This window comes from Lupinus angustifolius, chromosome LG18, assembly GCF_001865875.1.
Source record: "Lupinus angustifolius cultivar Tanjil chromosome LG18, LupAngTanjil_v1.0, whole genome shotgun sequence".
Taxonomy (NCBI): domain Eukaryota; kingdom Viridiplantae; phylum Streptophyta; class Magnoliopsida; order Fabales; family Fabaceae; genus Lupinus; species Lupinus angustifolius.
The window spans coordinates 14,127,843-14,153,518 of record NC_032026.1 but is presented as its reverse complement, the minus strand read 5'-3'; the positions used below and the strand labels follow the sequence as shown (position 1 = coordinate 14,153,518).

The following is a 25,676-nucleotide window of genomic DNA, read 5'->3' as shown; positions in this document are numbered from 1 at the left end:
ACAAGTAAGCAGTAACATTCAAGTAGATGTGTACCAACAAAAGAAGAAGAAAAAAGACATTCTAGTAGTTATCTTGTCCATTAATCAAATGAGGCAAAGTTAGGGCCCTCTTACTCGTTTGATGTTACACAACACATAAATTATAATGAAGTGCTTCAGCGGGAGGTTAATTAGGACAAATTTAAATCTCAGGGAATGTTTTAAGTTGGTGACCCCGAGATACTTTATCGCGAGTATGGTGTGAACAATGATCCACTGTTCTAAAAATCATAATATAAGAATATTAATTTTTGTTTTTTTATGATTTTTCTTTTAATAAAATGAAATTTTCTAATTATGTGAGAATATAAAATGAGATAAGAATGAAGACATGTGATCCCAATCGGTAAGGGGAAGCTCTTCCCCTCCTGCTTTCATCGTAGTGTCTTAACATTTGAGTTGAATTTAGCTCAAGTTTTAAATCATGGTTACGTTAGGGACAAGCTAATGAGGCAACAATTGAAATTGTGACATGGTTGCGAAGATAACCAAAATCTTATGATTATAGTTTTGGTCTGATCTTAGCTAGAACATCGATCCCATAACAAATGACTTAAACATCTTCCCTAGTTTTTGTTGTGATGTATTCTCTTGGTCTCCAAATTCAAGGCTTATCTATTGCCACATTAGGACATAACTAATGTTTCTTTTTCTTACTAGTTTCACCGGTAGGATATGATTTAACTAAAGGAACTCTGCAATGCAAAAAGTGGATGTTATACTTTATCTTTTCCTAGTCCAGAAGGTTAAAAAGCATAGCCATAGGACACTTTTTACGATGATTTCGAGAAATAAGGGAGGAGGAAGGTGTGCTCCACCAACATAGACCTTAAGATTAAGGGTGACGTTGAACCTCCTTGGATTCACACTTTCACTTTGCATGATGAAGACTTCCCAACAAAGAGTTCAAAAAGTTCAACATTTAGAGTTCAGTGACTGGTCCCTGGTCCAATAATAATAGCCCATTTGAATGTATATGTTGAATTCCCTTATATCTCATAATTTCACAGGAAGAGCTTCAAATTTATCAATGTTTTAAGAACAACCAACTTTCAACAGCAAGTTGGTGTGGATAAGAATGAATGAAAAGATAAGACTTAAAAGTCATGAAATATACTGATGAAATAACTCTAAAGTTTATTATAAAATACATTTATGAAATATCTCTAAAACTCAATTCGTAAATAGAGCGTTAGACAACATGTATTTATCATGCGAAAAGTACTGCATAATTGAAACCTTTAAATGTGAAATTCTCCTAGTAGTGTTTGGCAACATCATCCCATAACTTACACATTAGTCAACTAATTTATTTATTAAAAAAATCCACTAATTATGTTTGGTAAGCTATTAGGTGTAAGTTGTAGCTCATAAGCTATGAGGTACACAATATATTTATACATGCCAACTAATCTTATCAATTGCTTCCAATTCAAAAGATTAGGTTATAAATTTTGAGCTCTTACCTTATAAAAATTCAACTAGCTTATATGATTTCAATTAAGTTATATAGTTTAAGTGTAAGTTATCACGTCATTCTCATTGTACCAAATGAAGTGATAGTTTATCCAGTTCTATTCATTATATTTATCTCATTTTCCCGCCAAGTTATCACATTCTATGACTACTTTTTAATACTCAATGACAAAAAAATGTATGCATGACAATGTATGAGTTTTATGTATTATTATTGCACCATCTACTATTCGAATGTTTTTCATTATTGACTTTTTAAAAAAAGTAATATAAATGAATGGTAAATAATATATTAAATATATATAAATCTTTTACACAAACAATGCATATATATTAAACTCTACTTATATTCTCTAAATTTCCCCTATCTCACTCTTTCTCATTTTCAGATGCACAATTCCAACTGAGGAAAAGCTACAAAGGGATATAATAAGAATTCGGCCCATTCAAGATTTGAGTGTCATGATTTTCTATGAAAACAAGTGAATAAAAACTCATTGATGTCAATAATGAATAACAAGAGCATGTTATAAATCCATACTCAGTGGCATGAACATGTAACTTTATTGCAGAATCTAGGCCAGCATACAGAGCTAACTTTAGATTCTTCATTCATGTAGAGCCGTGACTTGTGAGCCATGCATTTTTCATAATCATGATAATGGATGTCAGAGCTTTCCAATAGATAAGATGTAACATCAAAATGACATTGCATAATATGGAATGGACCACAACTTTGGACGAGTTAAAAGCACTACTACTAGAGCTTGTGGATTGAAAAATTGAAAAAGTTATATTTGATTTCCCTTCATAGTTTTTCTTCTTTTCAATAAAGCATTACAGAACTTATATTCAAACATGTGGTAATTGAAAGCAACAAAGAACTTCGGATCAATACACTTGATGTACAAGTAAGCTAAACAATGGAGGATCTTCATCATATACAAGCTCATAAAATAGTTTAAAAAGTCATTGATCTGAGTCACAGGTAAAAGCCACTTTCAGAGAAATTGAGCATCTTGTAGCATGTCTATCCTGTTACAGTTAAATAGAAGACAATTGGAAACAATAAAGGAGACCGAAATCGGGAGGTAATGATAACTCATTTGGTAAAAGGAAGAACTGTGTATCTTCTGGATTCGATCTTTGTTACACAAAATATCTTGGTAAATCAACAAACTCTTCACATATTCATACAAGCTAATGAAGGATGCCTTACCAAGCAACATAAGAATAGGTCTCCTATCGAAGCATATATACTGCTTTCAGATACTCGAATGCGAAGAATTCAAAAATTCTTGGAGCCTTCGGATGATTTGTATATCCGGTATGCAGCTATGCACATAGTCGCATTACCAATAACAGTCAGTGCCGCTTGAATAGCCACCAGTACCTACAAGGCTACGACTAATTAGAGAACCCCATTCTTTTGCAGACTCAACCTAATTCACATTCAATCAAATGTTTTACAAGATAGGACAGTATATCAGTTTGTCACACTGCATAGATAACAATATGTAAGACGATAATGGATCTAAAAGTAAAACTCAGTAACCCAAAATTTTTACTGTGTCATGTTGTGGCAAGTATAGATGTGGATAAATCAAAACATAAGGCAGCATTCATATAGAACTGGCAAGTAATATCTATAGTTTAGTAGAAAAAGGATTCTCCGGCATTGTCTCTAACTTTCACCTTTCTCAATAACCAAGTTTTCCCTTCTACTATACCTAAAGGAGAGAAAATAGTCATTTCAAATTAGCCAGAAAAATCCACCACTTACATGCACTTCATACTTTTAAGAAACTGTTCTTTTAATTTTTTTTATATTTACAAATTGAAGTAAGTTTTTATTCACTTTGTAAATATAGAAGATAGAAAAACAAATATAAGGCTGTCATAATGACTCAAGTTAGATTTTAGTTTACAACGGCATCGTGGGTGCACCTTCTAGTCTATCAGAAGAGATTGGCCAAAGCAGAATTATAAGTGGAGGTGGTGGTGGAGGTTAACTGGAAAAGAAACAAGGAGAGGTTGACTAAGTTAGAGAGCAAGTTGGCAACTTCTACCAAAGTCCTAACTCTGTCCATATTCAATCCCCGGGAAAAAAATACTTAACGTCTTGCTTATATTTCTCCAAAGCAAAATGCATTCAAGGACATTAATTATGCACTTTTTGTGATATAAAAATTGAATAGCAACAATTCCTTGTATATCTACATACCGCAATGTATGTAACTCTACGCATTCTACAAGGATGGAGTTCAAAAATGCTCTTATAAAATGACACTTAGAGATAATTATACAACACAGTAATCTTAACAAAGCCATTGACTCTGTAGTTAAAGAGACAGTGAATAGGTCCCATAAGGTGCAGGTGGCAATGGTGCATAACTGCAAACTATAAGTCAAGTTGATTAGGATGCATTGTAGAAATTCCGTTATATGAATGCAAAACTTATTGATCATTGCTACCACAAATACAGGGTGTGTTACTAGCTGAAGACTAAAAACCCAGCTAAAGTTTGAAAAGTTGTGGACTAAAAGCTTATGACTGATAAGCTAGCTGATTGAATTGAAAGTGTTTGGTAAAGTTAGTTGATCATCTAAATGATAAGTGTTAAGTGATGTAAAAGAGATTATAAGTCCTAGTTTATATAATTCATAAGTCACTCCAATTAACTTATCAAAGCCAGGGTTATAAGTCACTCCTTAGCCAAACAAGACTATTGGGACTGATATAGTTTTGGTCACATAAGCTCGTTGGCTGACTTATAAGCCCTTCAAGCATGTTACCAAACACACAGAATGTCAAATTGCATATACATAACATCACAATATATATGCTCAACAATGTCCAGACTCCAGAGAAAGTCATAATTGGCCAAAATTCCGGGTAGATTTTTATGAAGGAAGAAAGGTTTTGTTACCTCGAGAGACTCAGAGTTATAAAAGAAATGCCACGTGCATGCACAAAGTGCTCCACCAAGTAGTGGTACCTAGAACAATCATACAATACACGAATATTAAAAATGAAAAATCCCAAATTACTATATAAAAAATCTTAAATAAGGTAAAACTAGCTTTGTAACTAACTCTGCAAAATAAGAAGAAAACTTACCATACCCCAAGAAAGGCCCTTCCAAGCTTCATATCCAGATTTCTCCCCGTATTGCCACACCAAAGTCATGGCTAAAATCCTTCAAATATAAATTAAAAAACCAGCAAATGAAAAATGGTAACATAATAAAGCTACATTCAACTCAATGGGAGCTTTAAGTATATAATATATGAGCATTACCATTCAAGGACACTGGAAACATGAACAGCCCAAGTAGGCAAAGAAAGAGCATTGGCTGGTTCATGTAGCTGCAGTAGTTGGAGTGATGAGGCTGGTTCTACAAAAGTCAGAAACTGTAACATACTTGCTCTAACTACACCAACTTTTGCTTTTCTTTGAGGCTTTCCAATTATGTCACAGATAACAAGTTTTCCATTTCCACTTGGTTTTGACAGGAAAGGGATTTTCGGAGTAAACCATGGTTTTGCTAAGTACGAGGTAACAACAGCCATTGCTGGATTTTCTTCTGCTTCTCATGTCATGTGTCAACCCACCACTTCAGATAACGTTTCATTCATTCCTTATGTAATTGGGCCTTTTGCTGAGTGGTCCGTATTATATGAAGCCCGACATAAAAGTTACTAATTTTAGTGTTTACTCTCACTTATATAACAAGGAATTAATATGTATATACTAATACCGTAAAAGTTTTTTTATACTATCAGCTAATCATCCATTATTAATTTTTTAATTATTATTAACTCTCAAACAAAAGTATTATAAATCAATAATAGATGATATGCTGATACTATAAATGCATAGATTTTAAACTCAAAAATATATTATCATCTCTAACTTTTTTTTACATTTAGCCTTCCATTATAGTGTTAATGCATCTACATTTACATTTTCTCAGTTTTTGATAAACGCAGTTTTAACTATTTATTGTTAACCTCATTTCATTTCGATAAACAAAACATAGTGGAGTTTATCCTTATGTTTAAAATTAATTGAGTCTAATAATGTTTATGATTAACTATTTATTTTTAATGAACCCACGATTGGATACAACTTTGTAGTAATTAAATAAAATAGTTTTTTGTATAGTTTTAAATGATTGATGTAATAAATTAAATTGAATCTATTTAAACTTTTCAATTAACTATCCCTAATTACTTAATCAGAATTGAATAGTCTAATTATCCTTTAGATTTTTTGCATTTAAATTCGAAAACGTTTTAATTGTGCCATATTTTGAGCCTTATAAACGTTTGCGATAAGTCGACATTATTGCGCGCTTAACGGCGTCGTTTCTTTTCATTCATTCTTAGCATATTCCCTGTTACCATGGTCAATTCATTCATTTTCGGATCTTAGGCTCTTATCGATTCTAACTCTGCAAAATCAGAACAAACACTTTCTCAGGTTTGGTTCACCAATCGCCATGAACCATTCCTGAATTTGTTTCTATTTTCAGAACCAATAAGGGATCCGATTCTCTGCCACCACCAAAACGATGACGTATTATGACGGTGGTCGCAGAGGGGATGAGGTTGACCCAGATCAAATACATACCCATCATGACAATGGGGATTACGTTAAATTGATGTGGGACCCTCTCGTCTCTCAGCCGGAGTCCACGGTGGTGGAATTTTCACCGGCGGCGAGAAGAGCGAGTTTCTGGTATTGGGTTAAAGTAGTGGCGTCGTTAATATGCCTCATCCTCTTGGCTTTTGTTGGTTTCAAATGGGTTGGACCCTTTTTCATAGAAAAGGTTTCATCTTCCCCCTCATTGTGTATTCTGGGATTTGTTTTTAGCTCTTAAAGTTTTCATTTTTGTTAAATAAATTCATGCATTGTATTTGCATATGTGGGAACTTTTGATTAAGTTACAAATTGCTTCTGTGGGTTCAGTATTTGTTTGTTATCTTCGATTTTGAAGTTTTCATATTTGATTTGTTCCTATGGTTATTCATATGATGGTGATGATGAATGGAAGTACATAGTATTTCTCAATGATTGTTATTTTGAGAATTAAGTCTCACCTCACCGACCTCGATTTTTCTGATGTTTTTGTATTACAACGGAATCATTCCACTTAATGCTGTGGACTTATTTGTTCTATATTCTTTTTGATTGCCTCTTAACATCATAACATGGAATTATGGTGCATTGAACAAGAGTTTAAGTAACTACCTCTAGCAGAAAACATGACATGATTTTTTTACAATGCATTGCTTGCATCATTTGTAATCTAGAATGTTGTATCACATATCACTTTTATGACAAATTTTATTCTCAGGTGATTATTCCTTTAATGAATTGGGTGAGAAACACGTTCACTATTCCAGAGTTAGCTATTCTGGTGGTTGCTTCCGTAGCACTCTTCCCTACTATACTTTTACCATCTTCACCTTCTATGTGGCTTGCTGGGATGACGTTTGGTTATGGCTTTGGGTTCTTGCTAATAACATCAGCCGTAGCTGTGGGTGTATCACTCCCCTTTTTCATTGGTTCAGTCTTTCTCCATCATAAAATTGAAGTAAATGCCTAATCTTCAGTCTTAGTTGGTTCCTTCTATATTTGTTTACCCCAATTGTGCTAATTAGCAGAATGTGAGCTTCGGCGCAACAATAAGGTTGTTTACATTGTGACCTGGAGGTCATGAGTTCAAATCCTGTAAACAACCTCCTCACTTGCAAGGGGTTAAGGTTGTGTACATCTAGGCCGCCTTATTTACTTGTGCTAATTAGCATCCCATTTCATGATTCTTGACAGGGGTGGTTAGAAAAGTATCCGAAGAGAGCTTCTATTCTAAGAGCTGCTGGTGGAGGAAATTGGTTTCATCAGTTTAAGGCAGTCGTTTTAATCAGGATTTCTCCATTTCCATACATACTCTACAACTATTGTTCTGTGGCAACAAATGTAAAGTATGGGCCTTACTTGTTGGGATCCTTGGTAGGAATGCTGCCGGACATAGTTCTTTCAATTTATACGTAGGGTCATCCCCCCACTCTCTCCCTTTCGTACACTCTTTATTGGTCATATTCGGGGCTTGATCTTGTTTTGCCTGGCTATTCTCATACACAGATGTCTTACTTCTTGAATATCTAATATTTGCCTTAAAATGTAGATAGTCCTTCAAATTGGTCTTACTTCTAGTTTTCTGTGATTTTCTTTAATGAGTTAATCATACTTTCCTTATCTATGTTTCCATCCAAACTGATGTATTTTTTTATAGTCATCAAGATTTGTTGATTTTATATATCAATACTCCTTGATCCATTTTCATCCATGAATTTAACACTTTTTTCACTTTGAAACAATCTTTAGAAGTTGATGGTATTAGATAGTGAGATGTTATTTTAAATATGAAATATGATATTGTTTTTCTTAAAGAAGCTGTCTTTTTATGCTCGTTTATATAATGTCTTGGGTTTTATGTGACCTGTATTCCTTGAACTTGTGAAGAGATAAATGAACTATTAGTCCGGTACTCGAGTATTTTCATCATAAGACAATGTGATGGCTTTGTAAGTAAATCAATTTACTGGCATTTGTCATCTAGTTGTATAACACTATCAGTTACAATGGTGGGGCTAATAATAGTTACTGACTGGTCTTAAGTGGAGCATTTTGTTCCCACACACACCACTGAGCAAAAAACTGAATAAGATTCTACCTGGTTTCTTTCCTCTTCTTTGACTCTGAGACCATTTTATTATCTTTACAATAAATATCCTGGATGGCATACTCATGGTTACTTGAGAGGGCAAATGTAATTTCAGTAACTTTACATTCATGCATGCTACTTTGTCATGGATGTTATTGGCAGTTTTTCCCTCTTTAGGAACGAATATAGGATTTTGGAAAATAAACTTTCATATGATATCATAGTTGTTTGATTCTCACCAGCCATGTATGGTATTTTCTTTAATCATTTTATTTTGAACGTGCTTCTTTACTTGGTCAGCAATAACACCATTCATGTGCCAGTTCTTTTCTTTCTTCCTATCGTGCACCTTTCCTCCTCCACCCCCGGTGGTTCACTTGATCTGCAATACTATCTTCACTGTCATTTCTTTGCTTGGTTTCATCTATCTTCAGCAAAAAGATTTTATTTTCTTTCTTTTTTTGCAACCAGCAAAAGCACTTTTATGAGTTAGCTCTTCTAAGTAACTGATCCTCATCTTCTATGCATTTTGACATGAAGTTTATGTTGTTAGTCATTTCAAATGCCGGTTTGTTTATAATACTTACAGAGATAGGAACTGATGATGTAAATATCCCTTCTTCGACTAATTGTCTCATCCTCTTTCACTGCAGGGGAAGTTTCTTACAGACAGTGGCTGATGCTTCTCATAAAAAACACAATCTATCTGCCATGGAAATTATAGTTAATATTGTTGGCTTCTGCATAACTGTGGGTACAATAATCTTTATCACAATCTATGCGAAGAGGCGGTTGAAGGAGTTAGAAAAGGAGGACGAGCTGCTATTGCAGTAATCCAGTATTTTTGCCATGAGGCCGTTACTGCAATCTCTTATCGGAACATAGTAGTGCATGCTACACACCATGGCAATGGGAGCGGGAGTGTTGAATGTCATATTTGTATATAAAATGTGTGGAAGGTGACCGAGGAACAAGAAAAGCTAACACGACCAACCTTTGTTGTCATTTCTATATCTTTTCCCTTATATTGTCTGAAAAAACATGGCAAGATCTCTTTTTGGCTGTAAATAAAAAACATTGTAGACTTGCCAGAATTGCAGATTCCTCTTTGTTGAGGTACTTTTGTTAATTTTGTACCATGTCCTAACTCCGAAAACATAAGAACCAGTAATGGCAAAAATGATGGAAATGACCAGTGATTTGTTCATCTTCAGTTCTTCACCTTATCCTTGTCTCATCCATTCCATAAGTGCCTTCAGAATTAAAAACTAGAACCAGACAGGGAGGGAATGAGTTTGTATGAGCCATGTGTTTCTTTTGGTAGACTCAGACAATAAAGTTCAACACAACTCAGTAGTTAAAACTTGAAAGTATAATATAGCATTTAGGACATTGAGAATAAAATATCTTCTCTAAAAGTATGACATGTGTTCTATTTAATCATTTTTTATAAAATTGTTTTTAAAACTAGACAAAATAGTATACATGTTATAGTTTTACTGGTAAGAGAAAATAAATTATCTTCTGATATGACATGAGTATTAAGTATTAATTATTGCAAAATTCCGCTTAAATGTAGAAAGTGAGAAGGAATGAAAAAATCCCCTTAAAAGGGAAAGTTTCAGAACATAAGTGAAGAGAGTCTGGCCCCTCTTTGCTAGTAAAATGCAAAAAGACAAATTTGAACAACCAAAAAAGTAACGTTAAACAGAAGGAATTTTGAGAAAATCGTAAAACCGGAAGAGAAAAAAATAAACATAAAAAGGAGCAAATAGAGGGGCCATTCTTTGTTCTATCGACTCTTCCCCTCACTTCCACTCAATGAGGTCGCATCCCAATAGCTGTATAATGAATGCTATATTGATATAATAGATTAATCACTGAGACAGGAGCACATCTATCATTATATGTGGGAAAAGTTACTTATAGAGTGTAGTTTGACTACACTATTACATATTTAGTGTATGTTTCAATTCTCATCCTTTGTTTATTTTAACTTTAATTTTTTTATAACTTTGACATATATTATTTATACAATGACTATAATGCATTATGGTTAGATTGTATTATATTTATTACTGAATTTTATACATTGTTATTTTATATTTTTTTAAACAATTAAGTAATATTTTATAAGTAATGGGTGGGTATTGAACCAACCATGAACCTTTAGGTTACCATAAAAACTAAGCACCAATAGGCTACATAATATTTTTATTACTAATATACAATGTAAATCGTGTTTAGGGTACACGACTTCTAAAAAAATTAGAAGTCGTATATGGGATCCACAACTTCCCTAAAAAATACACTAGTTTCATAAATATTTTGAAACATACAATAAATGTATAATAATATAGTCAAACTATACTATACACATAACTTTTCCATTATATGTGTTATCAAATATGGTTAATTAAAAAAAAATATTTAATAATTAAGTATCTTTCTAATTAATAATCACAATTATTAATAATTGAAGTAACATAAATTATGAAACAAAATATGTATCATCCTTGATGAGACATTTATTAATAACCAAATATAATAGATTTATCATCTCTAACCATCATTTTATTATATTATATATTTAAATAATTTTATTTTAATATAACTAATATTAAATTTTAATACAAAATATAATTTACTTTTTGATGTTTAATGAGTCTACTTAAAAATATATATGTTTATCTACTTAAAAATATTTTTTCAATATATTTAAAGACTTCATAAAGTTATAAGCTTTTAAATACTTATAAATTATATTGTACTTTGAAGCAAGAGAGAAATGTGCCTTAGTTTTTTTAACTCTTATATTTTGTAGCTAACATTTGGCCCACAATATCATCTTTAATGTTACTTAAATAACTGAAATTAATTAAGATTAACCATGGAGTTGAAAATGAGCCGAATTGAGTCAAATCAAAGCTCATTTCATTTCATATTGATAAAATTTTGTTGAGTTCGAAATTCAACTTAAGTTTAATATGAATTATTTCTTAGATCAAGTTTAACTCATTTAAAGTTTACGAATTGTTCGGTTCTACTCAAGTTGGCTCATTTAGACCATTTAAATAATTAATTCATTTTAATAAAATATTGCACAACGATAAATATAAAAAAATAGTTTATATAAGATTTAATATATATATTAACAGTGTAAGTGTTTTTTTTACACCGTCAACAAGTCATACACCATTGATTTGTTAACAATTGACTCTTAAACTCAAACAAAAGTAATACAAATCAATGGTAGAGATGATGTACTGACAGTGTAAAAAAAACTTTACATTGTCATTCTATAGATTTTAAACTCTTATATATAAATATATATAGGAGGGATCCACTTACTCTAACAGTAATTTTTAAAACTTACTCTTTATCTTATCCATCAATTTTAGAGACATTTGAATTAAGAGTAGATCTAAAACATTAGATGTCCATAAAATTGATGGTTAAGATGTGAAGTAAATTTTAAAAACTTACCCTTGAAGTAAGTGGATCATTCATCATATATATATATATATAGATCAGACCAACTCATAAACCTAACAAATCAAACTGTATCCTACTCAAATTTAGCTCATTTATTTAATGAACTCAATTTTCAGTTGAGGAACCAAGTTTATCGAACTAAAGTTTTTGTTCAACTTATTATCGGTGCTCTTAAACCGAAAGTATGAAGTACCTTTCTAAATGTTTTGACCATTTTCTGTTGTTATTGGTACTGCAGTTGATTAAGTATCCTCATAACTATGGCGAATTCCAACAAAAAGTGTTCCTAACGTAACGGATATATAGACCTTAGAAGAAAACGCCATCACACACGTACCATTAACCCAGCATTATTAGTGATAGTGAAATTGACCTATACAATTTTCCCTCAGAATGCACAATTTTAAGCAAAAACAATCCATTTCTCATCAACTCTCACTTAACCGTTATAATCTGCCCTTATTGAGAAAATCATCCACTTCCCAACAACTTCTCACTCCAATTGATATTCTACACATTTCTATATAAATTATGGGATACATATATTAGACGTTTGTAAATACTTAATTTATGGTTTTATATTATGTTATGTTTGGGATGGTCTCATAGCCACTTTACAAACTTATTTGATTAAAAATAAGCTCATAGCCCCTTTTGGTTAATTAAAGGATATTTATATGGTAAGATTTATACACACAATATATCTTCAATTATTCATGCAGATTACTTATATTAAATGTATCTTTTTATCTTTCAATATTCCCAACTTATCTTCACTTGCGTGCCAATTAAGATGGTAATTATGATGGTGGTGGCTTAGTTGGTGAGAAGAATAAATGCCAAGGTAAAGACACAGACCCTACAACACAACAAAGGACAAGGTGGTGATGGGTCTGAGAGAGTGTTAACTGTTAAGTATCTCACAGACACATATTAAGGTTCCCATTCTTGAAGGGCATCATTGCCTAAAAGAAAAGTCTTTAGAGAAATAGTGAGAGACAGAGAGAGAGAGAGAGAAATTGGTCTCTGATTCTCATCTCATGCACGTGGTTAAGCCTTGAGTTGGTGGCAATCTCTGAATATATAAATTTCACTCAGAAGCCTTATTTAATTGTCTTTCATTGTCTCACCTGCTTCTTTTCCAGCAAAGGTACAGCCACCATTTCCACCTTCTTCATTTCATTTACTTCCTACCCCATTTCTTCTTTGCCTTTAATTCTCTCTCCCATTACTTAAAGCTCTCATTTTTATGATCCCATTTCATAGAAATAATACAGGTTTTCCTAAATCTGTTTGTGGGACAACCTGGACAAAGCATAGATCGAAATTGTATTTTGTATTTTATGTTTATTATAACTTCACTTCAGTAATGTGTTAAAGTAATCTTTTTTAATTTGTTTTCTCTCTCTTTCTCCTTGAATCTCAGTCCCTTAATGAGAATGCTCCTAGTTCATGATTGTGATGTTCGTGTCTTGTTTCTCATTGGACCCACATTTGGAAAACCTCAAAAGTGGTTGCTGAAGAAACAGCAACACCTCAAAACCCTTTCCAATTTGGTTGTAACAGTGATGAATGATGCCTAAGGGATAATCACATTGTTTTGAGCATGAAGAAACTCAATCAAATTAATCTCTCTCATGCTCTATTGTGTGTCATTCTTTGTTTCCTTTTATCTCTCACTGTCTCATCAGCAGAAACTGAGAAGGAGATTTTGCTTCAATTCAAGGGTAACATCACAGATGATCCCTTCAACAGTTTGAGTTCATGGATTTCAAGTGGAAACCCTTGCAATTACAGCGGTATTTCGTGTAATTTGGAAGGTTTTGTAGAAAGAATTGTTCTTTGGAATACTAATTTGGCTGGAGTGTTGTCACCGGCACTGTCAGGGTTGAAGAGATTGAGGATATTGACATTGTTCGGAAATCGCTTCTCTGGCAATTTCCCAGCAGAATATGCTGATCTTCACACATTGTGGAAGATCAATGTGAGCTCCAATTTGTTATCTGGTTCAATCCCAGAGTTCATAGGTGATTTACCCAACATTCGCTTTCTAGATTTATCAAAGAATGGCTTCACCGGGGAGATACCTTCGGCTTTGTTTAGGTACTGTTACAAAACCAAGTTTGTTTCTCTTTCTCATAACAATCTTGTTGGTCCAATTCCTGAGTCATTAGTGAATTGCTCTAACCTTGAAGGATTTGACTTTTCCTCCAACAAATTGAGCGGGGTTGTCCCTTCGCGACTTTGTGATATTCCAAGGTTATCATATTTATCACTGAGAAACAATGCCTTATCAGGGAGTGTGCAAGAGCACATTTCTGCATGCCAAAGCTTGAAACTTTTGGATTTGGGTAGTAATAGATTCACTGGTTTTGCCCCATTCAGCATCCTTGTAATGCAAAATATAACCTATTTCAATATATCCTATAATGTGTTTACGGGGCAGATTCCTGATATCACTGATTGTAGTGAGAGTTTGGAAATCTTTGATGCTTCAGGGAATTATTTGGATGGGGTGATTCCCTCCAGCATAACAAGATGCAAGAGCTTAAAGGTCTTGTACTTGGAGTTGAATAGGCTGAAAGGGAGTATCCCGGTGGATATTCAGAACTTGCAAAGACTATTAGTTATCAAATTGGGGAATAATTCAATAAGTGGAACGATTCCCCGGGGTTTTGGAAACATTGAGCTGCTTGAAGTTCTGGATTTGCACAATCTAAACCTTGTTGGTGAAATTCCTGTCGATATAAACAATTGCAGGTTTCTTCTTGCTCTGTAAGTTCCATAACTTTCTCAAACTGCTGTACATTAACTGAAACCTTTCGAATCAAATTTGAGTTCATTTTCTTATGCTGGTGCAGGGATGTTTCTGGTAATAGCTTAGAGGGTGAGATTCCTCAGACCCTTTACAACCTGACAAACCTAGAATCCCTTGACCTGCATCAAAATCAGTTCAACGGGAGCATCCCACCGAGCCTAGGAAACCTTTCAAGGATCCAATTCCTAGATCTGTCACATAATTCAATTTCTGGATCAATTCCTCCCACCCTTGGAAATTTAAGGAGCTTAACAAATTTTAATCTCTCATTCAATAATCTTTCTGGCATCATTCCTCAAATTGAAACCATACAGCATTTTGGTCCATCTGCATTTTCCAATAATCCTTTACTCTGTGGCGCACCTTTGGACACTGCTTGTTCAGCAAACGGAAATGGATCACCTTCAGCTCCTAGGACAGGGAAGACAAAAGTTTTAGGTGTCTCTGTGCTTGTTGCAATTGTTGCTGCAGCTGTAATTCTTACAGGAGTTTGTTTGGTGACCATCATGAGTATCAGGGCTCGTAGTCAGAAAAATGATGATCAGATTATGATTGTCGAGAGCAGCACAACTGTTGGATCATCAGAATCAAATGTTATAATTGGAAAGCTGGTTCTCTTCAGCAAAAGTTTACCATCAAAATATGAAGATTGGGAGGCGGGTACCAAAGCGTTGCTTGACAAAGAGTCTATTATAGGCGGTGGATCAATTGGTACAGTCTACAGAACTGATTTTGAAGGCGGCATCTCAATCGCAGTGAAGAAGCTTGAGACTTTGGGAAGGATGAGAAACCAGGAAGAATTTGAGCATGAAATCGGGCGACTAGGCAACATTCAACACCCTAATTTAGTTGGTTTTCAAGGTTACTATTGGTCCTCCTCTATGCAGTTGATTATATCCGAATTTGTCCCAAATGGGAATCTCTTTGACAATCTTCATGGGATCGGCTATCCTGGAACTAGCACTAGCAGTGGCAATAGGGAATTAAATTGGTCTAGAAGGTTCCGAGTTGCACTTGGAACTGCAAGAGCCATTGCCTACCTCCACCATGATTGTAGACCTCCGATTCTTCATCTCAACATTAAATCCTCTAACATACTCATAGATGACAAGTATGAAGCTAAGTTGTCTGATTTTGGTTTAGGAAAGTTACTTCCCATTTTGGACAATTATGGTTTGACCAAGTCTCACAATTCTGTTGGGTATGTTGCACCAGAGTTGGCACAAAGCCTGAGGCAAAGTGAGAAATGTGATGTTTACAGTTTTGGGGTCATTCTTTTGGAGCTAGTTACCGGGAGAAAGCCTGTAGAAAGTCCATCATCAAGTGAAGTGGTGGTGTTGTGTGAATATGTAAGAGGTTTGTTGGAGACTGGCTCGGCTTCAAATTGCTTTGATAGAAATCTACTCGGATTTTCTGAGAATGAATTAATTCAGGTTATGAAATTGGGGCTAATTTGTACTTCAGAGGATCCCGTAAGGAGACCGAGTATGGCTGAGGTGGTGCAGGTCCTTGAGTCCATTAGAAATGGATCGGAATCACATTAACCAGTAAGAGCTTTTTCCATCCAACTCCGGATTAAAGGAATTGCTAAACTGTTAAATTCTTCTAGCAGCAGATGTATCAGGTAGCAGACATATACCGGAGGAGGAAGGGGGAGGATTTAGGCATTCAAAATGAAAAACAGCAAAAGGCAAAAGTTCTTTTGCATTCATTTTTACATCACCATTATTTTGTTATCAAATTTGTAATATTTGCAATAAAAGGCATTTGTTCACTCCATTGCCTCACATTTATCTGTTTTTTTGTTTGTTATTCACTTTTGGTGTCCATAGCATGTCACATGTTGGGAAAACGTGTGATGCCATGCTCTGGTTTGATTTCTAATCCTAATATCCATTTCCAAAATATTGTCTTAGATGAGGAAACAAAGGTCACTTCTTACTAAACTCCTCTTGCATCAAATCTTTTTTCAATTATTACACCAAATACTAAACAATACAATAGGACTTTACAATGCTCAAAGGATATGTAATGCTTTGATATAAGACTGTGAAGTAAAAGCAAATGTAAAGTGGAATGAAAAAAGGGCAATCATGGTCATAGCCAAATTTCAGTTTTGCAAGGAGTTTACCTTTGCTTTACTTCAGACTTTTCTCTTGTAGGCTCATTTCGTAGTCCCAATGGAGCCACTTCACATTGACATTAGCAATTGTTGCTTCTGTTGCATTTAAACCTTTTCAATATAATCCATTGCTAATAGTACCATTTAGTCATAGTTACACAATCATCTCATATCACATACACAATCCTAATCCACCTTATCACATATCTACTATTGACAGTCTATGAGTTTTATACACTGTCATTGCGTCATCCACTATTGCTAGTTAATAATTAATAAAGTACATGTGCATAAATCTTTACTTTTCAGTGTATATAGATTTTGCACTCCTATTTATTTACACCTATGCATATTTTATTTCAATACAGTATAAAATTAATAGGGCTTTTATCTTATTTTTCCTTTATTTTATATATATATTTCAACAACTTAACTGACTATAATGGTAAACCTCAATCATTGTTCTCAGAAAATAAAATTACAAAATAGAATAACGGTATATTTTTCTGACTTAGACATGATTGCCTCTTATGCAATGATACATCTGATAAACTAAAAAAGTTGTAAAATAGAAACTGTAGACATTGTGAACACTTTTCAACTCATCACTTTGCCTTGGCAAGGCATTTCTTTGGATTCCATGTATATGGGCCCATATGGTGTCTAAAGAGCTATAGTCCCAGCCCAAGTTACCGTGAGAAGATAAACATGAGTAATTGTTACAATTGGATGAATGGATTACGAGACAACAGAGGAGGCGCCGAAATTTCAGTTTCCACAGTTTACAGAACCAACCAATATTGGACAGAATATTGTGAGAAGTTACCACACCAATAAGAAACGCAGAGCCCAATGCAGATGAGGAAACCCTTTAAAATATTGTATATCCATTGTCCTGTCCCAATATCCAAAGGGCAAATCGGTCTAATACCCTTCCTACCCACAAATTCAAATTTTAGATCGTTAGTCGTTACACAGAACTAGTACACATTGGTCCCTGCGAAACAAGACAAACTAAATCACAAAACCAATGCTAGTTAATTTAATTACTCCTAATTTTCTATATTTTATTACTACCATTATTTTGTCATTAACTCAACTTCTCGAAATTAAACGCATCAAATAATATTATTTAAATTTAATAATAACGCGATTTTTGGTATTTATAATCATTACTCATTTTGCGTTGTGGCTTTGCCGCTACATTGCATCATTTCACGGGTCAGATTCGGAGCTCCATAACCCGAAGGAAGAAGAAGAAGAAGAAGATGATGGAGGAGGAAGATATGGAAGTAGAGAATCATGTATGTGTTGTTCATGATATAGATTTTGATTATGAGTTTGATGCATCTCGATTCTTCGATTTCTGTGTTCAAGAAACTGCTTCTCAGGCTCTTCAAGCTGAAGTTTGGTTTGAAACCGCTGGGAGTTACCCTCCTTCACGTAAGTCACTTGAAACCTTGATTCATTATTTTCTTCACATGAATGAATGCACATTGTTTGGTGTAGTAATTATTATTGTATTGTGTTTGTGTTTCAGCTTTTGTGACAAAGCTTTTGCTGAGAGAGGAGAATGTTAATGTTCAATCGGGGATGGTATTTTCCCACACCGTTTCTCAGAATGATGGAAATGGTATAATCACTCAATCTTAGTTGTTTTCTTTTTTAAATTATGATATGTTTTGTGGATGAATAATCTAATTTGTACTTTCTAGGCGGAGGAGTTATTCAAAATAATGCTATGCAACCCTTACAAGTAACTAGTACAGGTAATCAACTATTTTCATACCATGATTGATGATAGATTTTAGAATAAACCAATTTGTTAGTGATTAGTGACGATATAGCATCTTAGAATCCTTGGAAGCATCAATTCATTTACTAAACCACCATCACCATTACTTTGGCTACATAAATCTCTTTCGTTAAATCCGCTTGATAACGTAAGCTGATCATACCGCTGTTTCATTCATGATTCGTCCTTGTTTATGTTGAAAGTAATCTTCCATCCCATCATAATTTGTTGTTGTTTTAATTCTAGTTTGTTATGTAATTCATTAGATTATGTTTGTGTGATGTATAACATATTGTAGCCCCCAATAGTGTTTGATTGTAGTGGAAATGAATTTGACCTAGATGAAATGTAAGGGTTGCGAATATTGAAGTCATCGCTTTGGGGAGGACTTTACTTAAACACCACCCCGGTTTGAGGGTTAGTCTCACAACTACACCTGTGAGAACGCCTTGCCAAAGACCAAAAAATGTGTAGCACAATGTTTGCAATTCTCTCTTGTTCTTTCTCTGTATATCAACAATTTTTTTTCTTTTTTTCCCATAGCATGTATTTATGTCTCTTTCTAGGAATGACCTTCTCCAGTAAGACAATCACTGGTGGTTTGAGTTCAAAGGCTAAATCTGCTGGGAGGAAGTGTTCAACACTACTGAAACCTACAGCTAGTCAGTTGGCTAAGCAAAATCAGCCCACTCAAAATGTTGGCTCAAGGTGACTATTGGATAAACTTGTCCTTTTTCATAGTTCAAAATCATGAACCTTTAGGAAAAAAACAATCTGCAAAGCAACAAATGTACTAGTTTACTTGGCAAGCTTTATAAATGTATCATACCACTGCATTCTATCACAAGATCTCTGTTTGTTTAACATGCTGCATTTATTTAAGTGCTATATCTATCTTTGGTGGTTGCCTTGTACTTTGTACATCACTAGTTCTTAAATAATTCAGACTGCAGAAGTATCAATGCATTTATTCTCTAGCGTCCGTCTTTTAAGCTGTGATGCTAAATGGCAGTAGCCACTAACTATCTACCTCTCTAATCCGTTGATGCCAGAAGAACTTCATCTCATTCTATTATCTGCAACTCTTTCATTGCTCTCAGGTTCAAGAAGCTACCAACTCAGAACAAGGAAATGAATTTACCTATTTCTTCTGGGGTAGAAAATCAAGCTGCCAAGCGGCAGAAATTAGAGAGTGGTCTGTTGCACAAGGTCTGTTTATTATTTTTTCTTCCTCCTCTGATTATATAATAATTGAATAAGTCAACGGTTATGTTGTCTGCTTGAACTGCCAAAATATATGCCAGAATTGATCTCAAAATTGAACATTTAGTTCGGTAACATTTTGTTCAACTCCTTGTAAGTTGCACATGATACGTCTTATGAAAATATTCCTAAGATTGTGTTGCATTATTATTTTTTAGAAGTGCTCTACCCGAGTTATGAAAGCTAGTCAATAATTCTCACAATTTATCAGAATGCCAGTTAATAGAATTGAATTTTGGTCCCCACGCTTGGATGGTAGCATGGAAGTACTTGAATCATGAATGAGGAATTTAAATGTGGCTTGATTAACATTGGTGTTCCACTTAGACAAGGAATTTGAAATGCTTATCATATCTTCTCTATGACAGGCTGGTGTCATCAAGCAGCAAACTGATTTTTTCCACAAGGCACCTAAGATGGTATGAAACTACAAATCCTAATGCAAATGCTTGAATATTATCTTCCCTTATTAAAATAGATTGAACAAAATTGCGAAATATCTTCTGCATATGACTTGCATGGTGCTGATGTTGTGTCCCATATATATTTTTTGCCCTCATTTCGTATTAATCATATTCTTCACATATTTGCTTTTTTTTAAGAGAAGACACAAGATTGTATACTCATTGTTTTCCTCATACAACCCGGATGTTATGACCTATGAGTGGAAATTTATTAAATAATGGTTCACGGGAATACCCTCTATCAAGTGTCTAAATCACAAATTGGAATTTTAAATTCATTTGGGCAAAAGGTCTTACTTATTAAGGGACAGGAAAGATGTTCGAGATGGTGCACTATGAAATTGTATATTCTTGCAGGTTTTAAATGTTGAACAAAATACTGGACATTCCAAGCTAAGGATTACTATTCCTAGAGAGCCAGACCTTGAAACAGCCCATAGAGCACAAAGGACAAGGTTTGTTGTTATGTGCAGTGAAATTTGCTGAAGACCAATTTTCTTCCTCGAATAATTTAAGTTAAGATATTATGTATGTTTTTCAGACCCAAAAATGCTGCAGAGGCAGAACTTGTGACGGTGGCTGCCTCCAGATTCAAAGCACGACCGTTGAACAGAAAAGTTGGTATCTGCTTTAGATATAATTGGTTTTATCAGGATAATTTAGTAGTATCTTTTTGACATCTCCTCTAACTAATTATGCTCACAATCCAGATTCTTAATGCTCCTACAATGCCACTTCACAAGAGGAGCACTCCACGGTTGCCAGCATTTCAAGTAAGCTCTTGATGCTTGCTTCCTTAGTTCATCTAATTTTGTCACCATTTCGTCAACTATTATAAATGGAAAAGAAATGAACCGACAAGTGAACAACTATCAAGCAAACAATTTTTTCTGCATTGTTTATCTTAAAGATCAGATTTTATATGTCATGCTTCTCAGGAATTTCACCTCAAGACGTCAGAGAGGGCCATGCAACACACATCTGCTACTTCATCATCTTCACTTCATTGCAATGATTCTGATGAGGTTAGTTTGATTTCTACAATTTAAGCAGTGCTATTCATGTGTCTTCACATCAATGTGTATTGACATTCAATGTTTTTATACCCAGTCAATATGAATTACATTAGCTGTGAAATTTATGAAGCCATGGTTCCTTATGATTGACACATATTTTCTTGCTTTAGTTACTGTTATAAGATAGATATAATTAGTCTCTGGGAAACTGAAGTTTGCTGGTTGCAGGGTTTTGACAAACATCACGCTGTTTCTACTCAAGAAAATAGGACCAAAGATTTGAGAAGGTAACAAATGCCATGATAAATGTTACTCACAACTTCATAATTCATGAAATAGTGGTACTAAGTTCAAACTACACTCTTTCCGTAGGCCATCTGCCGGAGGTGCTCTAAAGCATGATAGGTTGGATTTTGCATATAATTTTAAAGCTCGGCCTCTTGATAAGAAGGTAAGGACACACTAGTAATAAATTTTTAAGGGAGTATAAATTCGTAATTATGTGCTTGGAAAATGTCATAAAGAATGTGGAAGTTTAGATGAGTTTCTACTAAAAATTCTTTATTTTTCCATCTGTTTTCTATATCAAGTAGGTTCCACCTATTCCTATTTTTAATCTGCTTATTACTGACTCTAAAATGGTACTACAGATAATTTCAAGTAAAGGAGATATTGGTGTTTTCCGGAATAGAAAACTGGAAACCACTGTGCCAACAGTGAGTTTGTTCATCTGTTTTCAATTTCCATCCCTAAATATTTTTCTATCATAGTTTATATAAATAAAAAGTTATAATGATATCACATCTTGCTTCAATTCATCCAGGAATTTAATTTCCATACAGAAAAGAGAATCCAGCATAACCCACCAACTGACCTCTTTAGCAAGGTAAATTCATGCTAATATTTTTCTAGAGCCCCACATATTGAATTACAAAATCAATTCACTTTTACTATATTAAGATATTCAATTCAATTCCTATCATTCTCATTTTTTCTTCATTATTGAAATGTTAGCTGTCCCTGGCATCTGAAGTCCAGTCAAGTAATGGATCTCAGTTGAAATTGCCTCAGCATTCCAGGGCATTTGGAAAGGTTTTCCTTCTACAATTTTGAATGTGACGATCTTTTTTATTTTTATTATTGTAACCATTTCTTTTAGTTATAGTAACATACTTGAGTTATTTGTTTATGGATGCAAGGATTCAAAAGAAAACAGAGGAACTTCTTTTCATCTAGACCAAAAGGTAATAATAGCACTTTCTGAACTCTGAACAATCTAACTTATATTTAGCATGTGATTTTTATGTGGGTTCTTCTTTTTCCTGTAATTTTGAATGCTAGCCTATCCTTTACATGTTTACCTCATACACATCAAATATTCATCTTAAAGCTGACACTAATGATGTAGGAGAAGAAGCCTTTCATGTTAGGAGGAAACCAAATTCATAATGGGATTCACGGTTGCATCAGTGAAGCTGGTACTCTGTTGGGTGCAAGGAGGTAACCATAGTTAGCACCACTACTACTCTTCATCTTTAGTAAGCTTGATTGCTTAGATATTCGGTGACAACAAATGAGGGCAAAACAAGCTTTTGTTATGGCAACTTTTCGCTGTTAAGTTGATGTTCAATGACAACCTAGCTGAACATGACAGACAGCATAACAACTCTTCTCAGAATGATAGATGGTTCTTTTACTGTGCACAGAATCTTGGGGGGAAATTAGGACAAAGCTAGCATACTATGATACTAAATGTCTAACTACTTCAAACATGTACCTTGTACGCCTCAGTTACAATAAAATCATTAAAGGAAAGCGTATTAAAGCCATTTTATAGCATTAATTAATTGGGTATTCATAACAATTTCATTATTTATACACCAATTTTTTTGGCATTGAATATGATACAACACTACACATTTATCTCAAACTCTCCTATACTTTTTTTCTTTTTATATATATGTTGCTAATATAGATGAGAGTCATTTTTTATGAAAGAGTTTGAATTCAAAAGAGAAGATTATTTGTGAAAGAGAGTTAAAGTGAGTATCCTTGTTTATGAAAGAGCATTCACTCAATATAAATAAAGGTTATGGTTCTCAAATCATATGCACTGATCAATCATCTCATTTCCTATTTTAACATCCCAACATTAGAAAAGAGACTTTCTAGTCATCAAGAATAATTCTGCATAAAAGTTCATCATCTTTAATAAATCCTTCCTTAAAGTTTTTCAATTAAAACAAACACAATTTTGCTAAAAAGAAAATGTAGAAACATGAATATCAATATAGTTTTTAAATGAAGTAACTAACCAACCAATTACCCAAAAGAGCCAAACAAATTTAGGCCGCATACATGCAGTAATATAAAGAAAGATGGAGAAATTATTCCAAGAGGTTACTTTAGTAATATGACACTTAGTAATTATGGATTTCCATTACTCCTAAATATCATATTGCTATTGATCCAGGATGATATTAATTCTGACCATACCAATATAAATGGCATGTGATTTATTGGTAAAGCATATAATGTTGGCACATTTCATTGGGGGGCACATTTTGCTGAGTCTTCTTGAATAGTCTCTGTATGTTCTGTAGTTTGTGGCTCTTCCTGAATAGTCTTCCGGAGGAGACCTTCCTTATTCTTCCTGAATATTTTTTGCTGAATATGTTGAGCAAAAGTACGAGGAGTAAACTTAGCTGGTTCAGTCTCAGTAACAAGCTCTGATAGTGGCTTCAATATTATCTTATCCTTTGGGGGCTCACAGAACACTGCCCAAGATATTCTAACTTTTTCCTTGTTCACCAATCCCCTATGAAGAATACTCTTGTATTTCCCATTGCTCAATATTTCAAGGGTGTCACCAATGTGCACCAGAATGGAATCAGGGACACATTTTGCTATGACCCATTTTCCCTCATAGAAGAGTTGAAGACCAGGGACCATGTTGTGAAGGAGGAAAGTGAGTAAACTTACATCAGTGTGGGCTTCAACTCCAAGTGCTAACTCTGGCTGGGGACAAATGGGGTAATAGTTTATCTTCAGTTGAAGTAAAAGGTCTTCCATACCCCCAACTTCCTTCTCTAGTCTATCTTCTTCCACTCCCAAACAAAGAGACAGTGCCCCCAGTATCTTTGTTGTGAGCTCTCTTAGTTGCCTTGTGTACTTGGTTGTAACCTCACTGCATGCATGAATTATAGTTTTAAACCTTTCTCAGATTGGTTCTACTTATGAGTTTCAATCATATATGGTGTATTATTGCAATTTATTGAGATAATAAACATGTAAATGGTGTAGCATGTTGATATTTTATACCAAATGCTAAATAGATAGGTATGTGATCCAGATAATATATTATAACATCACAAAAGTATTTGTGCAGCTATACCTCCTACAACTTTTTTTTGAAAGAAGAATATGAGATTTATAAAATATATCAGCATTTTCCATTTTTTTATGAAAAAGAAGAAAGTTGCAGAAACTGCACATACACCATTACTATTTGACATGGTCATACACTTATAGACCTTTATCACATTCATAATTTTGCACATCTAAACCTTTATAATGAAAATAACTGTTTTCCCACCTCAAATCTTTCTCCTAAGTTAAACCCAAAAAAATGGAAAAGAATGAGTGATAAAGAAGAATGAAAAGACTCACATATAATCAGAGGGTGTCTTGGGCCAAATAGACAAGTCACGTTTATCTTCAGGAAAAGCAAGATGGAAGAAATAATCTTCCCACTCAAGTTGTCCACTAGCATTATTAGCCAACTTGCTACCATACCCTTGAATTTTCCCAGACCCTTGATCATTAGCATACTTTTCCTTCTCCTCAATAGGAAGAGAAAAGAAAGCTTCACCAGCTTCCTTGAGTCTATTTATAACCTCATTTGGTATCCCATGGTTAACCAAATACATCACACCCCATTCTTCTGCTGCTTTATTCAACTTCTCTCTACACTTTGCCCTAACTTCCTCATCTTCTGACTCCATTTCTTTCAAGTCAATGGTTGGAACTTGAGGCCCTTCTTTCTTCTTTTCCTCTTCAAACACATTGGCTATGTTACTCAACTCTTCTTCTGGCCTCACATATTCCTTGGGTATTGATTGTATTCCACTGGTGGCTAAGCTTTCAACTCTTAAGGCTAGTGCTGGTGCCATGTTTAATTAACTTCTCTCTTTTTCTTCTACGTACCCTTGAATGTTTCAGTAAAATTTTCAAGTGTGGAAGTTAAATGAGTGCGTGAGGTTTATATAGTGTGTGGGTGAGTTGTAATTGGAAGCAAATGTTGGAGTGAGTCAAAAGATTTGCATGCAAAAAATGGGAAGTTAAAGAAGTTGTCACGTGATGAGTGGATACATCAGACACTCAACATTGGACTGTAGATGTGGATGTGGGTTGACCGGTAACTAAACCTCGTGATACGCACCTCAACTGAACAC

At 34.2% G+C, this 25,676-nt stretch overlaps 5 protein-coding genes across 9 annotated transcripts; 3 read left to right on the top strand and 2 right to left on the bottom strand.

Moving 5' to 3' along the window:
• On the bottom strand, nt 2,365-5,161 carry LOC109333490 (ycf49-like protein). 2 transcript variants are annotated; one of them, XR_002106023.1, is made up of 5 exons: nt 4,817-5,161; nt 4,637-4,715; nt 4,446-4,514; nt 2,735-2,908; nt 2,365-2,550 (listed from the first exon to the last, which is right to left on the bottom strand). XR_002106023.1 is itself a non-coding variant. In XM_019568992.1 (4 exons), exons 1-4 carry the CDS (start codon nt 5,086-5,088, stop codon nt 2,804-2,806), a joined length of 525 nt encoding a protein of 174 aa, XP_019424537.1. In that variant the 5' UTR covers nt 5,089-5,161; the 3' UTR covers nt 2,642-2,803. The 2 variants fall into 2 exon arrangements, 1 of the variants encoding a protein (XP_019424537.1); XM_019568992.1 differs by lacking the exon at nt 2,365-2,550 and having other exon boundaries at nt 2,642-2,908.
• Nucleotides 5,896-9,462, top strand: LOC109332919 (transmembrane protein 64-like). The gene is made up of 4 exons (XM_019568077.1): nt 5,896-6,350; nt 6,879-7,118; nt 7,355-7,572; nt 8,903-9,462. Exons 1-4 carry the CDS (start codon nt 6,093-6,095, stop codon nt 9,081-9,083), a joined length of 897 nt encoding a protein of 298 aa, XP_019423622.1. The 5' UTR covers nt 5,896-6,092; the 3' UTR covers nt 9,084-9,462.
• Nucleotides 7,579-25,469, bottom strand: LOC109332918 (leucoanthocyanidin dioxygenase-like). Of its 2 annotated transcripts, XM_019568075.1 has the most exons (3): nt 24,892-25,469; nt 23,862-24,409; nt 7,579-8,420 (listed from the first exon to the last, which is right to left on the bottom strand). In XM_019568075.1, exons 1-3 carry the CDS (start codon nt 25,392-25,394, stop codon nt 8,176-8,178), a joined length of 1,296 nt encoding a protein of 431 aa, XP_019423620.1. In that variant the 5' UTR covers nt 25,395-25,469; the 3' UTR covers nt 7,579-8,175. The 2 variants fall into 2 exon arrangements, with proteins under 2 accessions (XP_019423620.1, XP_019423621.1); XM_019568076.1 differs by lacking the exon at nt 7,579-8,420 and having other exon boundaries at nt 23,492-24,409; nt 24,892-25,467.
• Nucleotides 12,528-16,467, top strand: LOC109332916 (probable LRR receptor-like serine/threonine-protein kinase At1g12460). 2 transcript variants are annotated; one of them, XM_019568071.1, is made up of 3 exons: nt 12,528-14,519; nt 14,606-16,145; nt 16,216-16,467. In XM_019568071.1, the coding sequence occupies exons 1-2, from the start codon at nt 13,351-13,353 to the stop codon at nt 16,104-16,106; spliced, it is 2,670 nt and encodes an 889-aa protein (XP_019423616.1). In that variant the 5' UTR covers nt 12,528-13,350; the 3' UTR covers nt 16,107-16,145; nt 16,216-16,467. The 2 variants fall into 2 exon arrangements, with proteins under 2 accessions (XP_019423616.1, XP_019423615.1); XM_019568070.1 differs by having other exon boundaries at nt 12,745-12,805; nt 12,843-14,519; nt 14,606-16,467.
• LOC109332917 (protein TPX2-like) lies at nt 17,772-23,117 on the top strand. 2 transcript variants are annotated; one of them, XM_019568074.1, is made up of 17 exons: nt 17,772-18,127; nt 18,225-18,317; nt 18,400-18,453; nt 19,046-19,187; nt 19,580-19,688; nt 20,111-20,161; nt 20,564-20,661; nt 20,748-20,823; nt 20,917-20,979; nt 21,145-21,231; nt 21,451-21,509; nt 21,595-21,673; nt 21,873-21,938; nt 22,046-22,108; nt 22,237-22,314; nt 22,422-22,466; nt 22,639-23,117. In XM_019568074.1, the coding sequence occupies exons 1-17, from the start codon at nt 17,953-17,955 to the stop codon at nt 22,669-22,671; spliced, it is 1,371 nt and encodes a 456-aa protein (XP_019423619.1). In that variant the 5' UTR covers nt 17,772-17,952; the 3' UTR covers nt 22,672-23,117. The 2 variants fall into 2 exon arrangements, with proteins under 2 accessions (XP_019423619.1, XP_019423618.1); XM_019568073.1 differs by having other exon boundaries at nt 17,782-18,127; nt 22,631-23,112.